At 42.9% G+C, this 23,999-nt stretch overlaps 1 protein-coding gene across 2 annotated transcripts in view; it reads right to left on the reverse strand.

Moving 5' to 3' along the window:
* The window catches only part of LOC137546708 (protein phosphatase 1 regulatory subunit 12B-like), a 92,709-nt gene that overhangs the window by 23,758 nt on the left and 44,952 nt on the right, over nt 1-23,999 (reverse strand). For both annotated transcript variants that reach the window (XM_068269467.1, XM_068269469.1), the window contains exons 2-3: nt 14,475-14,491; nt 117-255 (exon numbers count right to left, since the gene is read on the reverse strand). In XM_068269467.1, the coding sequence (XP_068125568.1) occupies nt 117-255; nt 14,475-14,491 (156 nt within the window). The remainder of the gene's footprint in view (nt 1-116; nt 256-14,474; nt 14,492-23,999) is intronic.

A 23,999-nucleotide genomic window follows, 5' to 3' on the forward strand; every position in this document is an offset into this window, starting at 1 on the left:
TAATACTATCTGAATGCCAAACTGTAGGATCTTCCTCTTCTGGTCATTCATATTCTGCTTGTCATGTTAGCTTCCATTTCCACTAAATCACTTTCTGCCATTCTGAGATATCAAACCTTTTTGAAGTCTTTCTGTGAATCTTCATCTGGTTTGCTGTTAAGTGATTGCAAGCGTTTCTCTCGCCGTAAATATGCACTTGTTGCACGGTCACTGTTGCTATCGGCTGAGGCCAGACTAGAGCCACCAGACTCCATCCTATAGTATAAGAATATACATTTAAGACAAATCAGTATAACTGGAGTAGAAAGGAGTACTCAGAAAATAATGTTATAACCACAGTATTTGAATGAAAGCTTTATAAGTTTAAAACAGTAACACGAACTATAAATGCACATTACATATGTCTCTAAGTTGCATCTGAAAACTTACAGAAGATTCATTCATAAACCAATATGCTCAATAGTAGTAGATTCCCAAGTACCTCTTCATATTTTTGAAAAACTGGGGCTATCTCGCTTTACTAATTGAAACTTCTTGAAGACCAGACCCCTTATCTGTGCTGATCCTGTACATTACATTGGGCATCATTAGAGGTTAACAGTAAGTGACTAGTGGGAATGCTTACTGCCACTGGAGCAGTCATGTATGAACTGAAGTATCTGCAAAATGTGCTGATCCAGCCCCAGCATTCCTCTGAGGCTAGTTATTGCTATTGTGACAACAGCCAATTATTGAGCCTCTAATCAGTTCATTTGGGTTTTGTTATTGCAGTTACACTCCCCAACATTTAGTAGTGAGTTGCAGCACAGATCAGGAAATATCTAAAAAGTTAAGGCAATAACATTCCATTTGGCAGTTGGTCACCATGGTTTGTCTGGATATGTAGCTCTTATGAAGCCCTACGCATCACTAGTACTGAAGGCTGGTATTATTAGGGGAGGCTAGTGTTAGGTTGTGATTATTGAAGAGTTATTTAAAGTGAACTGAGCACCATTTTTAGCACCCAGGGCATCTCAAAGCACATTAAAAAAAAGTATACCAACAATATGTCTCATTATTGAAAAAAAAACTTCAAATTTACCATTTATTTTTACATTTACAGATTAGCAGAAGCCCTTATTTATACTTGGTATACTTACTGAAGAGGAACTACATTCTAGTACTAAGACATTTGTACAAGAAATCCTCTTTGCATCTAGACAGGAACTTGCACTGGCTTGGTTATCTCAGAGTTCCCCTATGATATCCAAATGGATTAAAAGACTTGATGCCACCACGATGAAGCCTTCCATACTAGCCGGGCTACTGGTACTCAGTGCGGCTGATGTTTGCAAAAAAAAAAAAAAAAAAAAAAAAAACCTGATGTCACTTTACCCTTTAACTAGTCCACACACATATAACACGTATCCCACAGTTTCACCTAATTTGGGACAAATGGAAAGACACTAGCTAGACAAGGGTATATTTTGAATACAAGCAGCTGATACTGAGATCACTCTGCTATGGGTTCCCTTACTATGTTTTACTGGGCATCGAGTGCGGTTTGCGATGCCCTTAATTGTGTGTCTATGAGACAAATACTTCTCTTACTCTGCACAAGATACCCTTACTACCTGGGATGATATGTTCTGGGGTGTCTCGTGTGTCCCCCCCCCCCTTTGCACACCTGGGCGGAGCTACAAACAGCCAATCAGATTCCACCCATTCAAGTAAATAGAAAAAAATGGAAAAGGCTGCCATTCTCACAGTAATTGAGCCAGAGTCTCAACACTTGGCGCAGTTGGTCACTTGGCGACCGAGGTTGCAAATCCAGGAAAAGTGGGCGGAGCATAAAACAGCCAATTAAATTTCAGACATTAATTTTAAATGGACAAATGTAAACTGCAGCCATTCTTACACTGTTAATCGCAGGGTTATCAAACTTGGCAAACTTGGTCACTTGGTGAATGAGATTAATATTCAGGAAAGTGGGTGGAGCCTACAACAGCCAATCAAAATTCACCTATTGATTTTCAAGGGGAATATTAAAACTGCTGCTTTTCTTACGCGGTTAATGGCAGAGGATTCAAACTTGCTACAGTCGGTCATTGGGTGACTGGGGGTCCAAATTCACTAAAGGGGTGGGGCCACAAACAGCCAATCAGACTTTCTTGGTGGATAAACTGCTTCCATTCACACATCTTTGATGCCAGGAACCAAAAGCTCACAAACTTGGTCATTGAGTAGTAACTGTGGGCTTGATTCACAAAAGATTGCTAACTGTTAGCACGGACGTTTTCGCGCAAATTTTTGCATTTGCGCGCGATCGTTAATTTTCTAGAGCAATTAACTGGTTTCGCGAATTCGTTATCGTTTAAGCACGCAAATGATAACGTTTTGTGCGCAAAAACGTTTAACTGCGTGCAAAAATTTGCGATCGCACGCAAACGCGAAAATTCGCACGAAAACAGCTGTGCTAACAGCACTCTTTTGTTAATCAAGCCCAGTGTGTCAAGGTTACAAAAAGTAAGTGGAGTCAAAAACAGATTTTTCTGGGAAATTGTAAACTGCAGCCCTTCTTCACTGTTAATGGCAGGGCTCTCAAACTTTGCACAGTTGGTTACTAGGTGACTGGGATTAATAATCAGAAAAGTGGGTGGAGCCTAAAAAAGCCAATCAAAATCACCTGTTGATTTTCAAGGGGAATATTAAAATTGCTGCCATTCTTGCACTGTTAATGGCACAAGCCTCAAACCTGGTACAGTTAGTCATTGGGGTTCAAATTCAGAAAAGGGGACAGAGCCACAAACAGTTTCATTTCTTGGGAAAATACAAATTGATGCCATGGACCCCAAAGCTCACAAACTTGGTCATTGAGTGACTGTATGTCCAGGTTACAAAAAGTAGGCGGAGCCAAAACCAAATTTCACTGGGAAAATGTAGACTGCAGGCCTTCTTACACTTAATGGCAGGGTTCCCAAACTTTGCCCAGATGGTTACTGGGTGACTGAGATTAATATTCAGGGAAGTGGGTGGAGCCTATAATAGCCAATCAAAATTCACCTCTTGATTTTCAAGGGGAATGTTTAAATTGCAGCCATTTTTACACTGGTAATAGCAGATGCCTCAAACCTGCTACAGTTGGTCATTGGGTGACTGGGGTTCAAATGCTGGAGAGGGGCAGAGCCACAAACAGCCAATCTGATGTGTTTCATTTCTATGGGAATATACAAATTATTGATGCTAAAGACCCCAAAGCTCACAAACTTGGTCATTGAGTGTTTGTGCGTTAGGGTTAGAAGAAGTGGGCGGAACCAACACCAGTCAAATACATACCCGGGCAACACCGGGTCATTAGTGGGTGGAGACAAATAAAAATTTCACTGGGAAAATGTAAACTGCAGCCACTCTTACACTGTTAATGGCAGGGTTCTTAAACTTTGCACAGTTGGTCACCCAGTGAATGGGATTAATATTCAGAAAAGTGGGTGGAGCCTACAAAAGTGTATAAAGCTTCACCTATTGCTTTTCAAGGGAATATTTAATTGCTACCATTCTTGCACTGTTAATGGCACAGGCCTCAAACCCGGTACAGTTGGTCATTGGGTGACTGGGGTTCAAATTCAAAAAAGGGGATGGAGCCACAAACAACCCATCAGATTTTTTTCATTTCAATGCATATTATTGATGCCAAAGACCACAAAGCTCACAAACTTGGTCATTGAGTAATTGTGTGTTAGGGTTAGAAAAAGTGGGTGGAGCCGACACCAGCCAAATACATACCCGGGCAACCAGCTAGTGTGTGTATATTATTGTAACAATGTGTATATATTTGTAACAGTGTATATATTATTGTAACAATCTAGTAATATTTGGTCTCTCTGTGCTATACACTGCTTGGTTGCGCAATCTTTAACTGTACGCTCTTTGCGATTACCCGGACAATGTTGTAATTTTGTATTGTAAACTTTTCTATTCTGCTCAAATATACCTTGTGGTTTAAAATAAATAAATAAAATATAATATTAGCATAGGTTTTATTAGCCTACTTCAGCAGGCCTGTCCATCCGACCCATCCACAGAGATTTTAGGCAGCTATTAAGTAATTGTTTTATTGCACTCATTAGTAAGAAGTAAACAATACTTTTTCATCAACAGAGGTGGGAGGGTAATAGAGGACAAGTGATTCAAAGTGGAAAAGTGTGAAGAAAGCATCTGTGACGTCTGTAAATAAGGACTGCAAAAAGGGGAGGGGGGAAATATGGCAGAACCTATAGCTATTACAAACACGAAGGGAGCTTCGGTACCTTTAAAGTAATTGTAAATGAGGTTGAGGTCATTTTTGAAGATACATGGTTGTTAACAATTCAGCCCGGATGACTAATACATTGTTTTTGGAAGCGTTACAGTAAGCAATATTGAGATTGCTGGAGGTTTCTCACATTATCATACCATATATCAGACCATGAAGAAATATACAAAGCAATATGTAAATAACAGTACTGGTAGAAGACCGAGTCACATTGAGTTTTAATGTGTATTGGGTCAGTTAACACCCAATTTCGGTTCAGACCATATCCATATCCTGGAGCTGCGTGACTCAAATTTGTTGATGCGTGCAATAGGCAATGTGTTGGGTATGAAATTAATCTGCCGGTCGGGATAGAATAGGAATTCAGTTCAGGTTGTTGAGAGTTTGCCGTATGATTGGGCCTTACTGGAACATCATGATGGGGACAGCCTGCACCAGTTGCTGGCAGCTGTGCACACACCTGTACAGAGTATGGGCTAGAACCTCCAAAGAAATAACAAGGATAAGATCCTGTGGGATTTAAAAATCAGGTACTGGCCAATCAGCTAGACAACGTGGTTATAGAAAAGAATCAGCCAGCACTGGTGATAGATACAGCAGTGCCAAGTGACAGAAGCGTGATAGAGGATGTGCGCAGCCGGAGCTGTGCATGCACAGTAGCCCGCGGCTGGCTCCATCGGCCAGCTTTTGGAGGGGCACACCTTCTGAACGGATAATAGCAGAACAGCGAGGGACCTGAAGGTCTACAGGAGGCTAAAGAATCCCCAGGTAAGTTAAACTGGGCAAGTCTGTTTCACTTAAGGTTTATTTTAAGAAGTACACAGATTGCACACTAGGCACAAGCCTAGAGGCGCCAATATGGTGACAGGCAGAAATCCCATCCATGCACAGAGCCAGCCTGGTAATCACAGAGGAACCATACAGGGCAGGGTGGTGGGTGAAGTTTACGGCACAAGAACCTCTGTGTCTATAGGCTCCTAAAATCCAGCCCTGATCAGAGCCTAAAAAAAGAAAAACTAGAAAAGATGAAGTCAGGGAGTTCACACTTTAAATCGCAAAACAGTATAGATTACCGCTAGCGTTTTGCGGGAGTGATTTTTCCGCAATTAACTTGAAAAAAAAAAAATCACTGGACAAAGTAGCGTTTTTGGAGCGATTAGTGGTTCTATATATGTTGATCCCAATCACTCCAGAATCACCACCTAAACGCTAGAGGTAATGCATTTGTGATTATTGCTAATCGCAAAACGCCCGCGGTTGGGGCAGTGAGAACACTGCTATAGGATAACATGGGCTAAGAGTTTTAAAAAAACGATAGCGGTTTGCGGTAAGCTGGAATTGCGCAATTCCCGCTTAGGTGTGATTGAGATCTCAAGGGCCAAAGTGATCTCAGTTGTGATAGGAGCACTTGGAGCTGATAGAGTGGCTCCAACATATCTCAGGGAAAACATCAGAAGTCTCTGTACAGAAACTACAGTGCAGCTTTTATTGACAGCAGTTTAGAAATCAATGGCTAGGTGTTGAGTTATTTTGATGGGACAGCAAATTTATATTGTTATACAAGCTGTACACTGACTACCTTGCATTGTATCAAATGGTTATATGTTCAATGTTGTTCCATGGAAAGATATAATAGAATATTTACAAAAATGTGAAGGTGTACTCACTGTTGTGAGATACTATACATCCTGTTCGAAATTATTATGCAAAATTATATATTTATCTGACTTTAAGTAGTACATGGAAGTGGAAATCAGCATAATTGTGATTTCCAGTTTTACAAATAACAGTTTTACAAATATAAAAAAAAAAAAATTGCTGTTCTAAATTATTACACACAACATAGTTTCAAAACATTTTATAGGTTGTAAGGAACAGAAGATGTTCTTTTGTTGAATTTGCTGCATTAGGAGATCATTTTTACTTAAATCAAAAGCTATTTCAATCAAAAACATCTTAACAGGTCAAGTTACATACATAGGGGGTAATATTTGATAGCAGCTTCAATTTTTGCATCCAATGAACTTTTGAGTTGTTGGAGAGTTTGTGTTTAAATTTCAGGATATCAGAATAGCTTCCCAGAGCTGCTGTTGATGTAAACTGCCTCCAAATACCTGTTTGCTGCTTTGTAATTGCATTTTAGCAGCTGCTCTCTTAATCCAATGTATTTGTGTAACAATCGGTGTAACACAGAGAGGATCTGATTACCGGTGATCTGCAGTATCACTGGGAATACAGATATATACCCGATTATTGATGATCTGCAGTATCACCGATAATCAGATATACAAGCTAACCTCTGGACACCTAAGAGTGAGAGTGTTTGGTGCAACTGTAGTACTTAGAGGGCAGGCCCTCTGAGCAGTATGGAGTACTGCACAAACTCCTTCCAAGGACCTGAACTCTCCCGGGGGGAGGAGTCAGGCTGGACGTAGGATGGACAAACCAAGAGTGACACTAGACGGGAGTGTCACTACCAGGGTTGGGAACCGCCTCTAACAGTAAGGTCGGTTCTCGAGGTCGGACAAGCCAGGTTGTAAACACACGGACGGATAAAGTACAGATTCAGAAGGCAGAGGCGAAGTCTAAAGTACAGGCAGGGTTCGGCAACAGGGTATCAGAAATATCGAGGTACAAAATCAGAAGGCAGATGCAGAGTCTAAGGACGAGCCGGGGTTCGGCAACAGAGTATCAGAATGGCAAAGTAAAGGATCAGAGTTCAGGAGAATAGTCAGGCAGGCAGAAAGTCATAACAGATAATCACAATCAAAATAGTACTTTAAACTATCAACAGAATCTAACTAAGTGTAGGATTACAGCTCCAGCTGGTCCCGGCACACTTTAGGATCTGACTCAGATCTGAGTGCTACCACTATGTGATCGCAACGCCAGACAACCAGCAACTGAACAGCCAGCAGTATATATACACAGACACTCTCCAGCACCTCCCTAAGTGCTGGACCAATGGGAGGACACAGAATTGTCAGCTGACCAGCTTGGTCAGCTGACCTTCTTCTGGCTGCCATATAAGCTCTGTCTCTCTGCGTGCACGCGCGTCATTCTTAATCTTGGTGGATTATCAGTCCCAGCCACACCAGTACTGTCTTGCAATGTATCCAGCGAACCGAGCGTGGGAGCCGCCGCACCGCTCACTACACCAGCGACGGCTTCCCCACGCTCACCCCCCTTGTCAGGGACACTGCCATGCGGCCAGTCCGCCGCTCCCAATGCAGATTCCGCCGCTCTGCCTATGCGGCATGCAGTGGATTTTCCACGTTGTGACGCCATGCTGGACGCGGAAACAGCCGCCTCACCATGAGAAGCGGCGGCTTTTTCGCGTTCCTTCACAGTTTGTCTGGCAGAAATCTTCCTCATATTGCACAAACCCGTGTGTGCTCTGAGTCAGACAAATCTTTTAACAGTATGATGATTATGCTTAAAGGGAACCTGAAGCAAGTAAAATTATTTAAAATAAACACATGCCGTAGCTGCCAATGAATATTACATACTAATCTCACCATCAGTTCCTCTCAGAAGCTCACTATTTTCTTCTTACAGTGATCCCTTCCAGTTCTGACAATATTTTGTCAGAACTGAAATATACCAGTTGCTATCAGTGATATATTAGCAGCTGTCAGTTACAACTGAATGTGTAAGGTAATGTCCATGTTTCCCTATGGCTCAAGTGGGTGATATTACAGTTTAACAGTGTGCTGAACAGGAAGCCGTTATGGGGTAATAGCCATTTTTAAAATAGAGGACAGAGAATTCCATTGATCCCAGTGGACAAATGGGACGCAGGAGAGGAGATAGAGATTAAGGAGTAGTAGACTACACAGGAGGCAAGTATGACCTGTGTATGGTTATTTTTACTTTTTATTTTCAATTCTGGTTCTCTTTAAGTTTTCACGGAGTATCTAAGGTTTTAATACCTTGTCCAAGGCATTCAACTATTTCATGTTTTCGGCACACAAGAGATCCTTTATCTTTCCCATATTGCTTGAAAATGATGGTCTGCTTAACCACTTGCCCACCGCCTTAAGCCGATGGCGGCGGCAAGGGCTGGGCCAAAACGACCACAATACGCCCATCGGCGGTGCCGGCGGCGGGCGTGGTTATGCGGCGATCAGCCGCCGGAGACTGGCTCCGCCCCCCTCGCACTGTAACCCGCCGGCCGTTCGGAAGCGCCGGCGGGTTACTAGCACCCGGATCGCCGCGCACAATGCGTATAATAGGCTTTGTAATGTATACAAAGCCTATTATACAGGCTGCCTCCTGCCCTGGTGGTCCCAGTGTCCGAGGGACCACCAGGGCAGGCTGCAGCCACCCTAGTCTGCACCCAAGCACACTGATCTCCCCCCCCCCTTCCCTCTGATCGCCCACAGCACCCCTCAGACTCCCCCCCCCCCCCCTGCCCACCTCCCAGACCACTGTTTGCACCCAATCACCCCTCTAATCACCCATCAATCACTCCCTGTTACTATCTGTCAACTCTATTTTTTTTTAACCCTAAACTGGCCCCTGCTCCCTCCTGATCACCCCCCACCCCTCTGATTTTCCCCAGACCCCCCCCGTGTACTGTATGCCTCTATCCCCCCTGTAATAACCCACTGATCACCTGTCAATCACCCATCACCCCCTGTCACTGCCACCCATCAATCAGCCCCTAACCTGCCCCTTGCGGGCAATCTGATCACCCACCCACACCAATAGATCGCCCGCAGATCCGACATCAGATCACCTCCCAAGTGCAGTGTTTACATCTGTTCTCTCCTCCAAACACCCACTATTTACCCATCAATCACCCCTATCACCACCTGTCACTGTTACCCATCAGATTAGACCCTAATCTGCCCCTTGCGGGCACCCAATCACCCGCCCACACGCTCAGATTGCCCTCAGACCCCCCCTTATCAATTCGCCAGTGCATTATTTACATCTGTTCTTCCCTGTAATAACCCACTAATCACCTGTCAATCACCCCCTGTCACTGCCACCCATCAATCACCCCCTGTCACTGCCACCCATCAATCACCCCCTGTCACTGCCACCCATCAATCACCCCCTGTCACTGCCACCCATCAATCAGCCCCTGTCACTGCCACCCATCAATCACCCCCTGTCACTGCCACCCATCAATCACCCCCTGTCACTGCCACCCATCAATCACCCCCTGTCACTGCCACCCATCAATCACCCCCTGTCACTGCCACCCATCAATCAGCCCCTAACCTGCCCCTTGCGGGCAATCTGATCACCCACCCACACCAATAGATCGCCCGCAGATCCGACGTCAGATCACCTCCCAAGTGCAGTGTTTACATCTGTTCTCTACCCTAAACACCCACTAATTACCCATAAATCACCCCCTATCACTGTTACCCATCAGATTAGACCCTAATCTGCCCCTAGGGCACCCAATCACCTGCCCACACCCTCAGAACGCGCTCAGACCCCAGCCCTGATCACCTCGCCAGTGCATTGCTTGCATCTATTTCCCCCCTCTAATCACACCTTGAGACACCCATCAATCACCTCCTGTCACCACCTGTCACCCCCTAGCACACCTACCCATCAGATCAGGCCCTCATTTGCCCCGTGTGGGCTCCTGATCACTCGGCCAAACCCTCAGATCCCCCTCAGACCCCCTTCCGATCACCTCCCCAGTGCATTGATTGCATCTTTTTTTCCCCTCTAACCACCCCCTGAGACACCCATCAATCACCTCCTGTCACTCCCCTAGCACTCCTATCCATCAGATCAGGCCCAATACAACCTGTCATCTAAGAGGCCACCCTGCTTATGACCGGTTCCACAAAATTTGCCCCCTCATAGACCACCCGTCATCAAAATTTGCAGATGCTTATACCCCTGAACAGTCATTTTGAGAAATGTGGTTTCCAGACTACTCACGGTTTTGGGCCCGTAAAATGCCAGGGCAGTATAGGAACCCCACAAATGACCCCATTTTAGAAAAAAGACACCCCAAGGTATTCTGTTAGGTGTGTGACGAATTCATAGAAGATTTTATTTTTTGTCAAAAGTTAGCGGAAATTGATTTTTATTGTTTTTTTCACAAAGTGTCATTTTTCACTAACGTGTGACAAAAAATAAATTATTCTATGAACTCACCATACACCTAACAGAATACCTTGGGGTGTCTTTCTAAAATGGGGTCACTTGTGGGGTTCCTATACTGCCCTGGCATTTTAGGGGCCCTAAACCGTGAGGAGTAGTCTAGAAACCAAATGCCTCAAAACGGCAAAACAGGCTGTTTTTTTTACGGCCATCTTTCTGTCAGTTTGTTATACCAATTATGTGATATGTATTTAATGTAACTTGTTTGTAGCACTATGGCACTCTAGCACTGAGCACTTTTTTCTCCTGACGAAATTTCCAATTTAGGAAATGAAACATGTCGAGTTTTGTGTAGAGTAATAGGTTTAGACTGGGAAAAGGGGAGGATGGTTATTTTTTAGCCACTGATACTTATCCCCCCTTCCCATGTATCACTATATATGTGTATAGCAAAATAGGTCTTATTTTAGAATACATTATTAAAAGCTAAGTTTTAATATTTGTCCTCTCTGGAAAAGGTTATTTGTTAATTATTAAAGAATCAGGTGTGTTTTAGGTGTTCAGAAAAGTCAGAGATGCTTCAAAATGGAAAAATTCACTTTTGGCACCATAGTTTGTAAACGCTATAACTTTTACTCAATCCAATAAATATACACTGAATGGTTGTTTTTTTATCAAAGACATGTAGCAGAATAACTTTCGCGCTCAAATGTGTAGGAAATTTTACTTTATTTGAAAAATGTCAGCACAGAAAGTTAAAAGAGTCTTTTTTTTGGACAAAATTCATGTCTTTTTTGATGAATATAATAAAAACAAACTCACAGCAGCAATCAAATAGCACCAAAAGAAAGCTGTATTAGTGACAAGAAAAGGAGGTAAAATTCATTTAGGTGGTGGGTTGTATGACCGAGAAAAACCGTGAAAGCTGCCGTGGTCTGAATGGAAAAAAAGGCTCTGGTCCTTAAGGGGTGAAAAGACTGTGGTCCTCAAGTGGTTAATAATGTGCAACATCCTTCTTTAATTATTCCTTTAATTGGGTTCACCTAGCAACATAATTATCACTGGTGTTTGAAATTGATTTCAGTGATCAAAAGATCCCGAGACACTACCATCCATGAGTTTTACCACTTGCAGACTGGACAGCTCAGCCCCTTGCCCTTTTAAGAACCATCTTTTTTGTGATTGGCTCACAGCAATCACGCGGTCCTGCTCCATACATGGAAGCTCTGCTGCCAGTGTGACAGCAGAGTGATCTGGCACTGCGACGCGAACAGCGGCAGGAATGGCCAAAGTGAGCGGAACTCGTGGTGGCAGTGAATGAAATCTACGCATGACAGGAATAACACCACACAAACAGGGCATAGATTTACACACACACACACCTGATCAGATGGCAGTTCACTCAACACATTAGTCATCTACCTTACTTAGAACAGGAAAAATATGTTTTGCAGGATGTTGTTAAATTAACAATGTTCTTATATAGGATAATTACAGTTAATAAGAAGGTTTAAGCTTATAATCTCCTTTACAGCTCAAAAAAGAAATAATTGTGGATTCTCATAGAAAGAGCTCTTGTTTCTTTTTTGTTTTTAAGCCTCATCAATAATAATAGGCGTATTGCAACTATACACACCTAAAGGCTATAGGCGGTGTATATTGTGGTCATTACAAGTTTGTGCGGCAACAAGTTGCTTTAGTGTGCCACAGTTTCACATCAACAGCAACTGCTTAGTGACATATGGAGTATACATCAAATCTACCACGTCAAAAGTACCTGTCACAATGGCAACTTTGTAGGGGGCTCTTTGTAGCCAGATACAAACTGCTGGTCCACCCAAAAGTTATATTGCTAGGAACTCCAGCAAAAATAATGTAATTAAAAAAAAAAAAAAAAACTTCATTTTTACAATAATTATGTATTCATGATTTAGTCAGTGTTTGCCCATTGTAAAATCTTTCCTCTCCCTGATTTACATTCTGACATTTATCACATGGTGACATTTTTACTGCTGGCAGGTGATGTCAGTGGAGGTAGATGCTGGTTGCTTTTTTGGCAATTGTTATTTCCCACAATGCAACAAGTCCCGCAGACCGGACACGGTCAGGACCACGGTCCTGACATAACACTGAGGGAGGGGTTTCACCACAATTTCAGCTATACAGAGCCCCCTGATGGTCCGTTTGTGAAAAGGAAAAGATTTCTCATGGGAAAGGGGGCATCAGCTACTGATTGGGATGAAGTTCAATTCTTGGTTACGGTTTCTCTTTAAATTGAATACTTTATTTTTACGTGCGTTTCACTTACACACATTTGAAACAAAATTGTATTGCAGATTCCATTGTTTGAACTATGTGAATTCTTTATAATAAAACAAATCATGCAGTTTTATTGAAGATCTGGAATGTGGGAAGTTCTGATTAATGAAAGCACAAAAAGCAGAACAGGCTGGTCTTAAGATTGTATTTTAATATATGCACTGCTCTATTTAGAAAAAAAAATGAGATTTGGTACTTCACTTAAACCTGTGGCTTATTTTGTTTATTTGTAACAGCTCCTACCCCATTCTTTTTCTAGAAAATATTGACGAACAAGGTGGTTTTCTTTTTGTTTGTTTTTTTAATTTAACCGTTAAAATATTTAAAAATCATGGGCATTTCTCCTTTCTCCAAGTGTTGTAAGAAAACTGATCTCTGCCATGCTACTGTAAAAATCTTGTATGTTTCCAACCTTTTCATTCTGTCAAGAAACAAGGCAGTATGTGTACCAGGCCCTGCGCAGAGAAAGGGATAGCAGCACCGCTGCATTGCTAGACTGTACAGATCAGGTTTCTGCTATAAAACGTGGCGGCAGATAGCCGTAGTTGTGTGGACAAGTATTATTAGGTTTAGATAATGTTGCCTTCGACATCTCCCTTAACTTGCCAGCACTTCCTTATCCTGAATGGCAGGATACATAAGGGCACGGTAGGGCTTAGAGGGGCACTGTCAGTTTTATACCTAAAATGCTATAATCAAAGGCTGCATCTGGTGGTCTGCTCCAGAAGGCCCTGCATTAGCTGCAGCATTAAGGTTACACAGTTATACTAACTGTTGTACTGGTCTAAGCCCTATCCCATACAGCCATATCAATCCCTACCATGTACTGATGAGGGCCAAAAGCTCGAAACAGGCTGTCTACATGTGAGGTTGGTGTGGCTGTGTATTATTCAAAGCTATAGGCTTGCCATACACCAGCGGTTCTGGATGCTTGCCTTGCTGCTTAGAAGGGCGAAAAGGGATAATTTGCATATTTATTAGTGGTGCATTGTGGGTATCCAAAATTTTCACTTATAGCTGATTTTTTTGCAAATTTCCTTCTGTTTTAAGAAGGCAAATGTCACCAAGCATTGCTTATTAGTAGGGGGGATTTTCAGTCTTTTATCCCCCTATACATTCCTAGTGGTTTAGGTCACCCTGAGCTGCTTGGTTACACAGTTACACTAAGAAATTCCTCTGCACCCCATTTTCAGAAATCTCTTGCTGTGGCTGTCCATGAGAAGTTAGTTCTGGGGATGAGAAGCCCCATTTTAAAAGTCTGTTGGAGGAGCCCTGACAATACCATTTGCATTTGAACCCATGGTTCTGTAGCTACCATTTTGGTCAAATTGCCGTCATGAGCTATAGTCTCAAAGCTAGCATTAACTGCTTAGCAGCTTGTCACAACATTCTGAAGATCACATCCAATAACCTCCACAGCAATGCTAAAGTATTTTCCCCATATATTAAACCATGAACATCAGGTCCATGTGGTTTCCACAAGGTCAAATCACATGCTGGCTATGTCTGTAAATGCCCCCAAAAAATCCCTATAGATGCAACAACCTCACCCCCTAACCCACACTGCCATTACTACAAGGAGCAGACCTCTGGATTTCCTTTCATTTCTATCCTAGACAAGAAAAGGCTTTCAGTATGAATGGCTCCACTTGTTTTGCTTTGTTCTGTATGATACCCACTGGAAGTTGCAATCATTGCATAAATATGCAATTACCAAAGGGTTTTAGTGAAATATTGCTAATTGATATGCAAACAGAAAAATAAGAAGTAAATATCAAGATCTTACCTTGCCAATCTTTCATGCTGTGGAAAAGACAGAAACAATTTAGTATCAGTGAGATGACTGCTTTAAAGCACAAGGTAGATTCACTATAATTACCCCACCAAAAGCCCAGTTCTGGGCACAAGTATTTTCCTAGTCCTATGTGGGTAGTGGCAGAGTTTCTTTTATCTGTGAATAAGCTATAAAATACTTTTTGAAAAGGTCCCTGACCAAGGTGTCCCAACCAGCCACTGCCTGCAACAGACTTTGAAAGCTACAAAATGTCTTATGGGCAACTCCTTCAAGTCCCATGGTTACTTTTAAAAACTTTTTTTTTAGCGGCAAAAGCCTAATTTAGCACAAAAGGTAACAAAAAGGTAACATGAACACTTAACCTACCATATGACAAGATTAGCTGTGCCTGAAATTGGGCTTCACATTTGCTTTTATGTTACCTGACTATCATGTTAGTACTCTCTGGGCCTCATTTACTAATGTGTGCAGCACATAAAAGACAATACAGAAAGGAATATGGAAGGTGCCACTACTAACTCAATTTGTAAATGGGACGTGCTTGGCTGTTGTGATAAACCTCTGTGAGCTCTGAATTGTTGGAGGTTTGTGACTGACACACTTCTAAAGATTAGCATGGCAGCCAGGCTACAGACATTTGTAAAAGGAAATAAAGATAGCAGCCTCCATTTTCCTCTAAGATAAACCTTCCTTCAAAGCTCAAGCTATACTAGCACAGGATTTCAGGATTAACTTTACTTTTTTTTTTAAATCTCTTGAAAGTGTACCTGAAGTTTGCAATAGAAGCATTTATACTCACCTGAGGCTTTCTTCAGCCCCATGTAGGCCACATGCTCCCTTGCCCGATTCCCAGGCCACTCCATTCCTCTGCTGTCTGGCCCAGGAAATTCCCCGGTTGCGCTCCACTGCACATGCAAAGCCTGGCCATGCCACTATCGTGCTCCCTTGGCTGGGAGCGTTCTGCATAGGTGCTGAATTCTCCCGGCCATGGGGGGGTGGGGGGTGATACAGGGGCATGGGTGCGGCTGGGCTTGCGCAGTGGAGTGTGACTGGGGTATTTACTGGGCCAACCAGCAGAGGAACAGAGTGGCCCAGCAGGACGGCAAGTGAGCAGCCTACAGAGGGCTGGAGGAAGCCCCAGTTAAGTATAAATGCTTCTACTGCAAAAGTCTCAGGTTACCTTTAACCCCCTTGGTGGTATGAAAAATACCGCCAGGGGGCAGCGCAGCAGTTTTTTTTAAATTTTTTTTTTTTTTAAATCATGTAGCGAGCCCGGGGCTCGCTACATGATAGCCGCTGCTCAGCGGCATCCCCCCAGCCCCGCCGATCGCCTCCGACGATAGGCGCTCAGGAAATCCCGTTCAAAGAACAGGATTTCCTGGAGGGCTTCCCCCGCCGCCATGGCGACGGGGCGGGATGACGTCACCGACGTCAGCGACGTCGGGACGTCATTGGGAGACCCGATCCACCCCTTGGCGCTGCCTGGCACTGATTGGCCAGGCAGCGCCAAGGGGTCTGGGGGGGGGGGGGGGCGGGGCGCGCCGCACCGGATAGCGGCGATCGGGCGCGCGGCGGCGGCGATCGGGGTGCTGGCGCAGCTAGCAAAGTGCTAGCTGCATCCAGCAAAAAAAAATTATTTAAATCGGCCCAGCAGGGCCTGAGCGGCACCCTCCGGCGGCTTACCTCGTGTCACACACGGGGTTACCGCTAAGGAGGTTAAAGTTGACCTGAGCTCTTGTACAGGACAGAAGGAAAACAGAGAAATGCACCCTGTATGTATTTTGAGAGTTTAGCCTGTCTAATTCCCCCTCAACTGTGACTAATCACAACTGTAATTTGATCTCATCAGCTGGCTGCCATGGCAGAGAGCTAATTGGTAAACACAGGATGTTAACAATAAGTCTGCTTCCATGAAAGCAGGAAGTAGACACTGAAGATTTATTTTAGGATTTGTATCAGCTGTAACTAAGAAATGTTTTTGGTCATTATGCTGTTACATATATGTTGGAGCAGAGAAGAAGCTCTGGGCTCGTTTCCACTGTAGCGGATTTACCCGCGATTTCGCATGCGACTTCGCATGGCAAGGAGCCAGGCGAATTTAATCATGTCACTGCCTGTGTAAAGCTCCATTGCTTTACATGCGAAATCGCATGCGAAATCACGGGGAAATCCGCATGACAAAGCCGCATGCGATTTCCCTATTGAATGCATTAGCGGCGATTCGCCCGCATTCCTGCCGCACGCGAAATCTGACGACCCTGTCGTGCAGATTTTTCCCGCACGCCGAAACGCACCCGCACGACGCACAAGTGGAAACAATGCCATCCACTTGTATTGCCTATGCGAATCCGCATGCAGTGCCTGCATGCGGATTCGCTATAGTGGAAACGAGCCCGTATAGGTCTGCTTTAATGTTGCAAAAAGAGCTAGACAAAATTTGAACAGGGTTGCCTCTAGGATACCACAAACAAAGATACAATGTATCAAAATATAAAAAGAACAAGATTGCAGATATGAGATGACAGTTATAATGAAAGAGCACATAATGCAAATAGATATTTCATCAGATAGGCAGGCATAAGATAGGTCAGCAAGTACATGCAACAGACAGACATGTAGCTGAAACTAGTCCAAGTCTGAGATTTTGTCTGCATGCCAGATAGTCAGGTTTAGGATATAATGCACCCTTATCATCAATGGTTTAAAAGGTAACTTCATGGGCTGGGCTTCATCTAAATGAGAGATCACTACTATAAGCTGGCTGAGCATTTATCCTCTTCTACCTTTCTTTAGGACAGCAGAAAATGAAAGAACAGGAGCCAGCAACTCACTGCTATGTGAGTTTTAGCCATGTTTGCAATATGTTGGACCATTCTTTGTTCAGGGTGTATTGCATGACTTGGGTTATGACCCAGGAGCCTGTGTAGCACAAGAACGGGGTATAGATTTTAGACCAGAACATAAATACCTTGTTGCAATTCCACCAAATGTGGACTACCATCAACAGAGCATTCTGTAAAACATTCACTAGTATTAGGCGTGTAATAAGTCCCACTCTGATACTTTGGTATGTGTGCTATAGAGACCACTTTTAGCCCCTCACTTTACACCACAAGGTAAGTGTATGGTGATTAATCGGAGAGCTCTTTGAACTGATGTAATTCCCTTTATCAGAGGACCACAAATCCTCCTTTCAGTTATACAGATATAGTAGGGTGTTCAAACCACACTGAAGCTTTCACTTTACCATATTAGTGGTAGTTGGGCTAATTGAGAGGCAAAATAGTAATTCATGGCATGAGGTACAGAGAGCGCCCCTAATTTCTTATGCCAGCGCATGTAATGCTTAGGAATCTTATGAGCCCAGATTAAAAAAAAAGCTCCTTTTTTGGAGCAGGGCAATGTCAGCCCTATTAAGGGGTATGGGTAGGATTTTGGGCCCACATTCAGTGAGTTAGATTCATAAGATAAAAAGGTTGTAGTAGATTCAGTATAACCCTTAAAGTGAATGGGAACCGACATTTAAAACAAAGCCAGATACTTACCTAAGGAGAGGGAAGGCTCTGGGTCCTATAGAGCCTTCCCTGTACTCTCCCGGTTCCAGTTGTAGCGCTGGCTCCATGTAGCAGCATTCAACCAATTTGGTCAAATGCTGCGGTCTCCTCCGCCGAAGGGAGGCTTTTGGAGGCCGAGCGCTCCCGAATGCAAGAGAGCCCTCTCTCTTGCATTTGCGCAGTATGGAGCCACCTGTCTTCCCAAAGACGTTCGAAGTCCCCTGCGGCAGGGCATTTAAATGGAGGAGCTGCCGTCTGAACAAGGGCAGCGGGAGAAGAGAGGAAAGGCTCATTAGGACTCAGAGCCTTCCCTCTCCTTAGGCAAGTATCTGGTTTCTTTTTCTTTAAACAAAGATCCCATTAAAGGGAACCTTAACTGGTGGGGGAAAAAAAAAAATTCACTTACCTGGGGGCTTTCCCGAGCCTCCTGCAGCCGTCCTGTGCCCGCGCCGGTTCTTCGGTGCCCTCCGGTCCCCCTCCGCGGCTAAGTTTCGTTTTCAGACGACTGCCAGTCGTCCTCGGGCAAAGAGTCCTCTTTTTCCGCATTCCCCGTCGTAAAGAGCCATAAAGCGCGTCCGCAGGCTCGGGAAAGCCCCCAGGTAAGTGAATTTTTTTTCCCCACCAGTTAAGGTTCCCTTTAACTTTAATAACCAACAGATAGTACACAATAATCACTTATTTTGTATTGATAATTCTGGGCAGAGGCCACTATGCCAATCTTAAACATTGCAGCCTCCTCTTATACGTTTTACATGAAAGCTTTGTATATAGTGTTATGCTCTGAGATGAGCACTACTGGTCTAATAGTAATTGGAGGTCTGACAAACGACTTCCCTTACATATTCTTGCATTCCATAAAGAAGTAGGCATCTGCCCAGAAAATGCGTTGAAATGCTGCCTCTCCATGATTGCGCCAGGGTTCCCAGCACCTTAGCTGAACAACATTGATTAGTTTCACACTTAGATTCTGTGACTTTTTCTGCACAGTTGGAACTTTACAATGATACAGTTAAAGAGGAACTTTAATCCAGGATTGAACTTCACCCTAATCAGTAGCCGATTCCCTTTCCCATGAGAAATCTTTACCTTTTCTCAAATAGATCATCAAGGGGTTCTGTGTGGCTGATATTGTGGTGAAACTCCATGATGACATGCTGGCTTGTTGTAGATCAAACTACAAGAACGAATTACATGGCCAATATCGATCATTTCTTGATCTTTCTTCTATTTTTTTAACCCACCCCCCCCCCCCCCCCACTATTTTTTTTTGTATAAAGTCTATCTTTAAAGTGGACCCAAGGTGAAAGTGATATGTCAGTTCTGACAATATTGTCTGAAACAACTGATCTGCAGCATGCTTGTTCAGGGTGTATGGCTGGAAGTATTAGAGGCAGTGGATCAGCAGGACAGCCAAGCAACTGGTATTGCTTAAAATCAACAAACAAACAGACACAGACAAACACAGAACATTTATATCGCGCTTTTCTCCTGGCGGACTCAAAGCGCCAGAGCTGCAGCCACTGGGACGCGCTCTATAGGCAGTAGCAGTGTTAGGGAGACTTGCCTAAGGTCTCCTACTGAATAGGTGCTGGCTTACTGAACAGGCAGAGCCGAGATTTGAACTCAGGTCTCCTGTGTCAGAGGCAGAGCCCTTAACCATTACTCCATTCAGCCACAACAGAAACTTCCGTCAATCTGACGTAAAATCAAATAAATATGGCAGCCTAAATGTCTTTTATAGAAACTTGTAGTCCATTTTACAGTCCATTTGCTTCTGTATGACATTAAACCATGCAAAATGTAGTCACCGTAACTCAACCAAACTCTTGTTCTTCTATGGAGTGCATTTGTCATGTACTATTGACTATTATAAGGTTAGAGCCGAGTTAAAATAGCTCATTTATTCCAAGTGTGATACATTGCATATGGGGCCACTCATCTGTTATATGCTAAAATGTATCTGTGTGGGGATTATTAAAATTCCTATATATTCCTGTGTGTTTCTGCACTCTTCCCTTTCCCAACACAGCAATATAAAGAAAGATGTGTACTTAATACAGTTTTGTCACACAGAGTCAATTCTAGATATATATTCCTGGGACTTGCTCCAAAAAGAGACAAGAGGAAGTAGAATATGGGTCAAGAAGCAGGAGATAGGAAACACATACAGCAATCTGTATACATCAAAATATAAGTATGGAACATTAAGAAAAAAATTCTAATGGTAACAGCCAGTCTTCATGGTATAGGATACCCTTCTATTGTGTATACGAGAGTATACTTTAGAAATGGCTAACATGCAATATTTATTGTACCAAGTGCTGAATAGTTATTCAGATACAATAATGATCACTGAACGTATATCAAATGACAGCTTGTCTATCATACATACAGCTGCATCGTTTGCATGAAGAATCAGTTGTGAAGATATGATATCTTATGAAGACCGACAATGCACAGTATTATGGTCAGGACCTTTCAGAGAGTCCACTAGCACTGAGGGAATTCACAGTGAGGTCAGGTGACCTAAGGAAATAGAAAACTGTACCCAATCAGCTCACCTGCTTATGAACAGCTAAAGTGACACATACAGTAAGCCCATATGGGAAACCCAGTGACGGGTGTAAATAAATGGTATAAACTGATTATTGGGGTTATAATCTACATACTGTACATGACACAGTGACATTTTTGTAACAGACTGAAAAAGCCAGGAAACAAAATTGTGTTTATAATTATGGATGGTTTAAACTATGCAGATATTTGCCTGGGAGATTCCAGCTACGTTTTTTTTTTTTTTAAAGCCATAAGTTTTTATCAATACTACAAGGCAAACAGTTCATGTACAGTTAATGTACTAGGGAGTTGAACAAATCAAAGCCTGCTAAAAAGTCTGGTCACATGAAATAAACCAAATATTGTATCAATTTGGCACTTTCAGGAATAGCTCACAATATGGTGCTCTGGGATACAGCGCGCATGCGCACACACACTTTATAAAATGGACACCTGAACTGAGAGGTATATGAAGGCTGCCATATTTATTTCCTCTTAAACAATGCACATTGCCTGGTGGTCCTGCTGATCCTCTGCATCTAATACTTGTAGCCTTAAGCCTCATGCACACAGTACAATTTTCCATCACATCGACCTGTGATCTGATAAGTTGCATCGTGTGTAGACATCCAAATTGTCACCCAACAATGATGCGATCGATTTTTGCATTAACTACCCAAAATCAATAGCAAAATCGATCGGAATCCCATTGGACCGGTTGGAAATTATCTGGTGGATCCGTCAATCTGACGTAAAATTGTACCATGTATACGCAGCTTTAGACCCTGAACAAGCATGCGGATCAGGTGCTGTGGCAGAAATCTGACTAGATCAGCCGCATGCTTGTTTGAGGTGTGTGAATCAGATACTACTGCAGCCAAACATATCAGCAGGACTGCCAAACAACTGGTATGGTTTAAAAGAAAATAAATATGGCAGCCTCCACATCCCTCAGTTGTGTCATCTCACCTAGCTAAACAGTACTTCAGGATATGCGGTTTCTGTTTCATAGCAGCTGCCATCTTACTTTCCGCAAATTCTGAGGCTGGTTTCACACGGTAAATTGGCGGTAGTGGTGTGGTGCCCATACCACCGCCAAAAACAGGACTTCAGGGAACACTGCATTAGTACTCGGTGTTCCCTGTCTGGCAATCGGCCACACTGTGTTTGCAGCTAATAATCTACTTGCCAGCCATCAGTAAGGTGCCGGGTTGTGTCTGGTCGGAACAGATGCCCCAATATTTTTCTAGACTCCTAGATTATGTATGTTGTACTGTAAAGATATATTTGTTGCTATGTAAAGGCCTGATGAAGGGTTATCAACCCGAAACGGACAAGAGTCGTTGCCTAAAATGTACTGTTTCACCAAACAAAGCATATTGTGTCTACCATCTCTCAAAATGGAATTATCTTCTACATTTATGCTATGAAGAATTTTTAGAATTTTTATTGACAAAAACAAAAGTTTTTACTTTTTGATAATCTTCTTGTTACAATAAAGTGTGATTTTGAATCTTTGAACTCAAAATTGCCTTGTGGTTTCATCACTCAAACAGATCTTCCTATACATAAACCCCCTGGCAATCGGCCAAGCAGGAAGTGACATGCGCTTGCGGTCACTTCCTGCTTTGGGTATGCGGAAGTGCACAGAAGTGTATTGTAAAAATACGCTTCTGCTTGTGCGCACTGCGTCTCCATAGACTAACATGACTTCTGGCCTAACGCAGATCGCTGCACGATAACGTCGTTTTTCATTATCATTATTTCCTGCACTTCTGGTGCAGTGTACAGCAAAGTGGGAGGTATGAACTTCCCCATAGGGTTTCATTAGGCTGCGGTAGCAGTGCAGCAATTTGCCACATCATGTGAGTGTGAAAGGGCCCTGAAGAGTTCATGATACTAAGTAATATTTGACTCCCATTTCAGACACTAAATGGTTATTTTTTCATCAAGGATACCAGAACCGAAAGGGTCTGGTAAAACTGATAGATGCAGTGTGTAGGGGGTAAAAAGTACCTACTGGCCGCTCCTCCTGGCCCCCTCCGTCTGCCACAGTTATTGTAATATACGAGCCGGTGTCCCGGCGACTTTGGTGACCTTTGCCCCAGATATACTGCGCCCTGTGTGCGCACTATGTCCTTCCCACTTCGTTTCTGGCCGGTGCATAGTTAGAGGCTCAGAAGCACGCAGACACCTCCGTCTTCTCTGTGCTGCGTGTGCACTCCACTAAACCAAGTGTCACATGATTAGCATGTGACGCTTGGTTTAGTGGAGCACACAAGCAGCACAGAGAAGACAGAGGTGTCTGCGTGCTTCTGAGCCTCTAACTATGCACCGGCCAGAAGCGACGAGGGAAGGACATACTGCGCACAGGGCGCAGTATGTCCAGGGAAAAGGTCACCAAAGTCGCCGGGACACAGTCTTGTACTGTATATTACAATCAAGGCTTTGGAGTCGGAGCAATTTTTGGGTCGGAATCGGGAAAAAAAATGCACCAACTCCTAATGAATTTAAACCGTAATTAAAATAGAAAATGATAAAATGTTCTATTTCTCAGACAAGAGATTATATATATATATATATATATATATATATATATATATATATATATATATATATATATATATATTATATATATATATATACATACACACACACACACACACACACACTAATAGCTGTGCTTAGTCCACAAACATGAGATAAACCAATCAAAAATAGTTACTTGTACTGCTTTAATAAAGCAGTCCCCGTATATTTGAAGTGAGATACACATATATGATTGTGACTGTATATATGATGTGTACACAGGAATCTTTTATACATACTAAATAACATCTACGCTGTAAGAATAAAGCCTGATGTGTAGCTGTGTCACTAATAGAGATGGTCAATGAGATGGAAATAATTCTGCGTTGATGCTGGGTTTATGCAAATCTATGCACTCCCTTTGCTCATTAAATCAAATAATTTGATATGTTAAAATTCGGTTTGGTAACTACGAATTAAAGGGTACCTGAGACGGATGGAAAAAAAAAAAAAAAAAAAGTTTATACATACCTGGGGATCAAACGCATAGCATTGCATTAGCAGGAGTTTTCAAATCGCAAACTGCTCAGAAAATAGCTCCTAGTGGGTTTCTGGCCTTACATGTACCCACAGTTACGTTGCCTAAGGCCTGATAGATGTTCTTTGTTCCTGACTGTACCTTCTACAAGTACTCTTACCAAGAACTAGTTTTAGACTATGACTTAAAGTATTAGAGGCAGAAGATCAGCCGGGTAGCCAGGTAACTGGTATTGTTTAAAAGGGAATAATCCCTATCCCATATCCCTCACTTCAGTTGTATTTTAAAATTCCTAAGCATTGGCAGTTAAGAGATGCATTTTATGTTACATACTTTCAA

This window comes from Hyperolius riggenbachi, chromosome 2, assembly GCF_040937935.1.
Source record: "Hyperolius riggenbachi isolate aHypRig1 chromosome 2, aHypRig1.pri, whole genome shotgun sequence".
NCBI lineage: Eukaryota > Metazoa > Chordata > Amphibia > Anura > Hyperoliidae > Hyperolius > Hyperolius riggenbachi.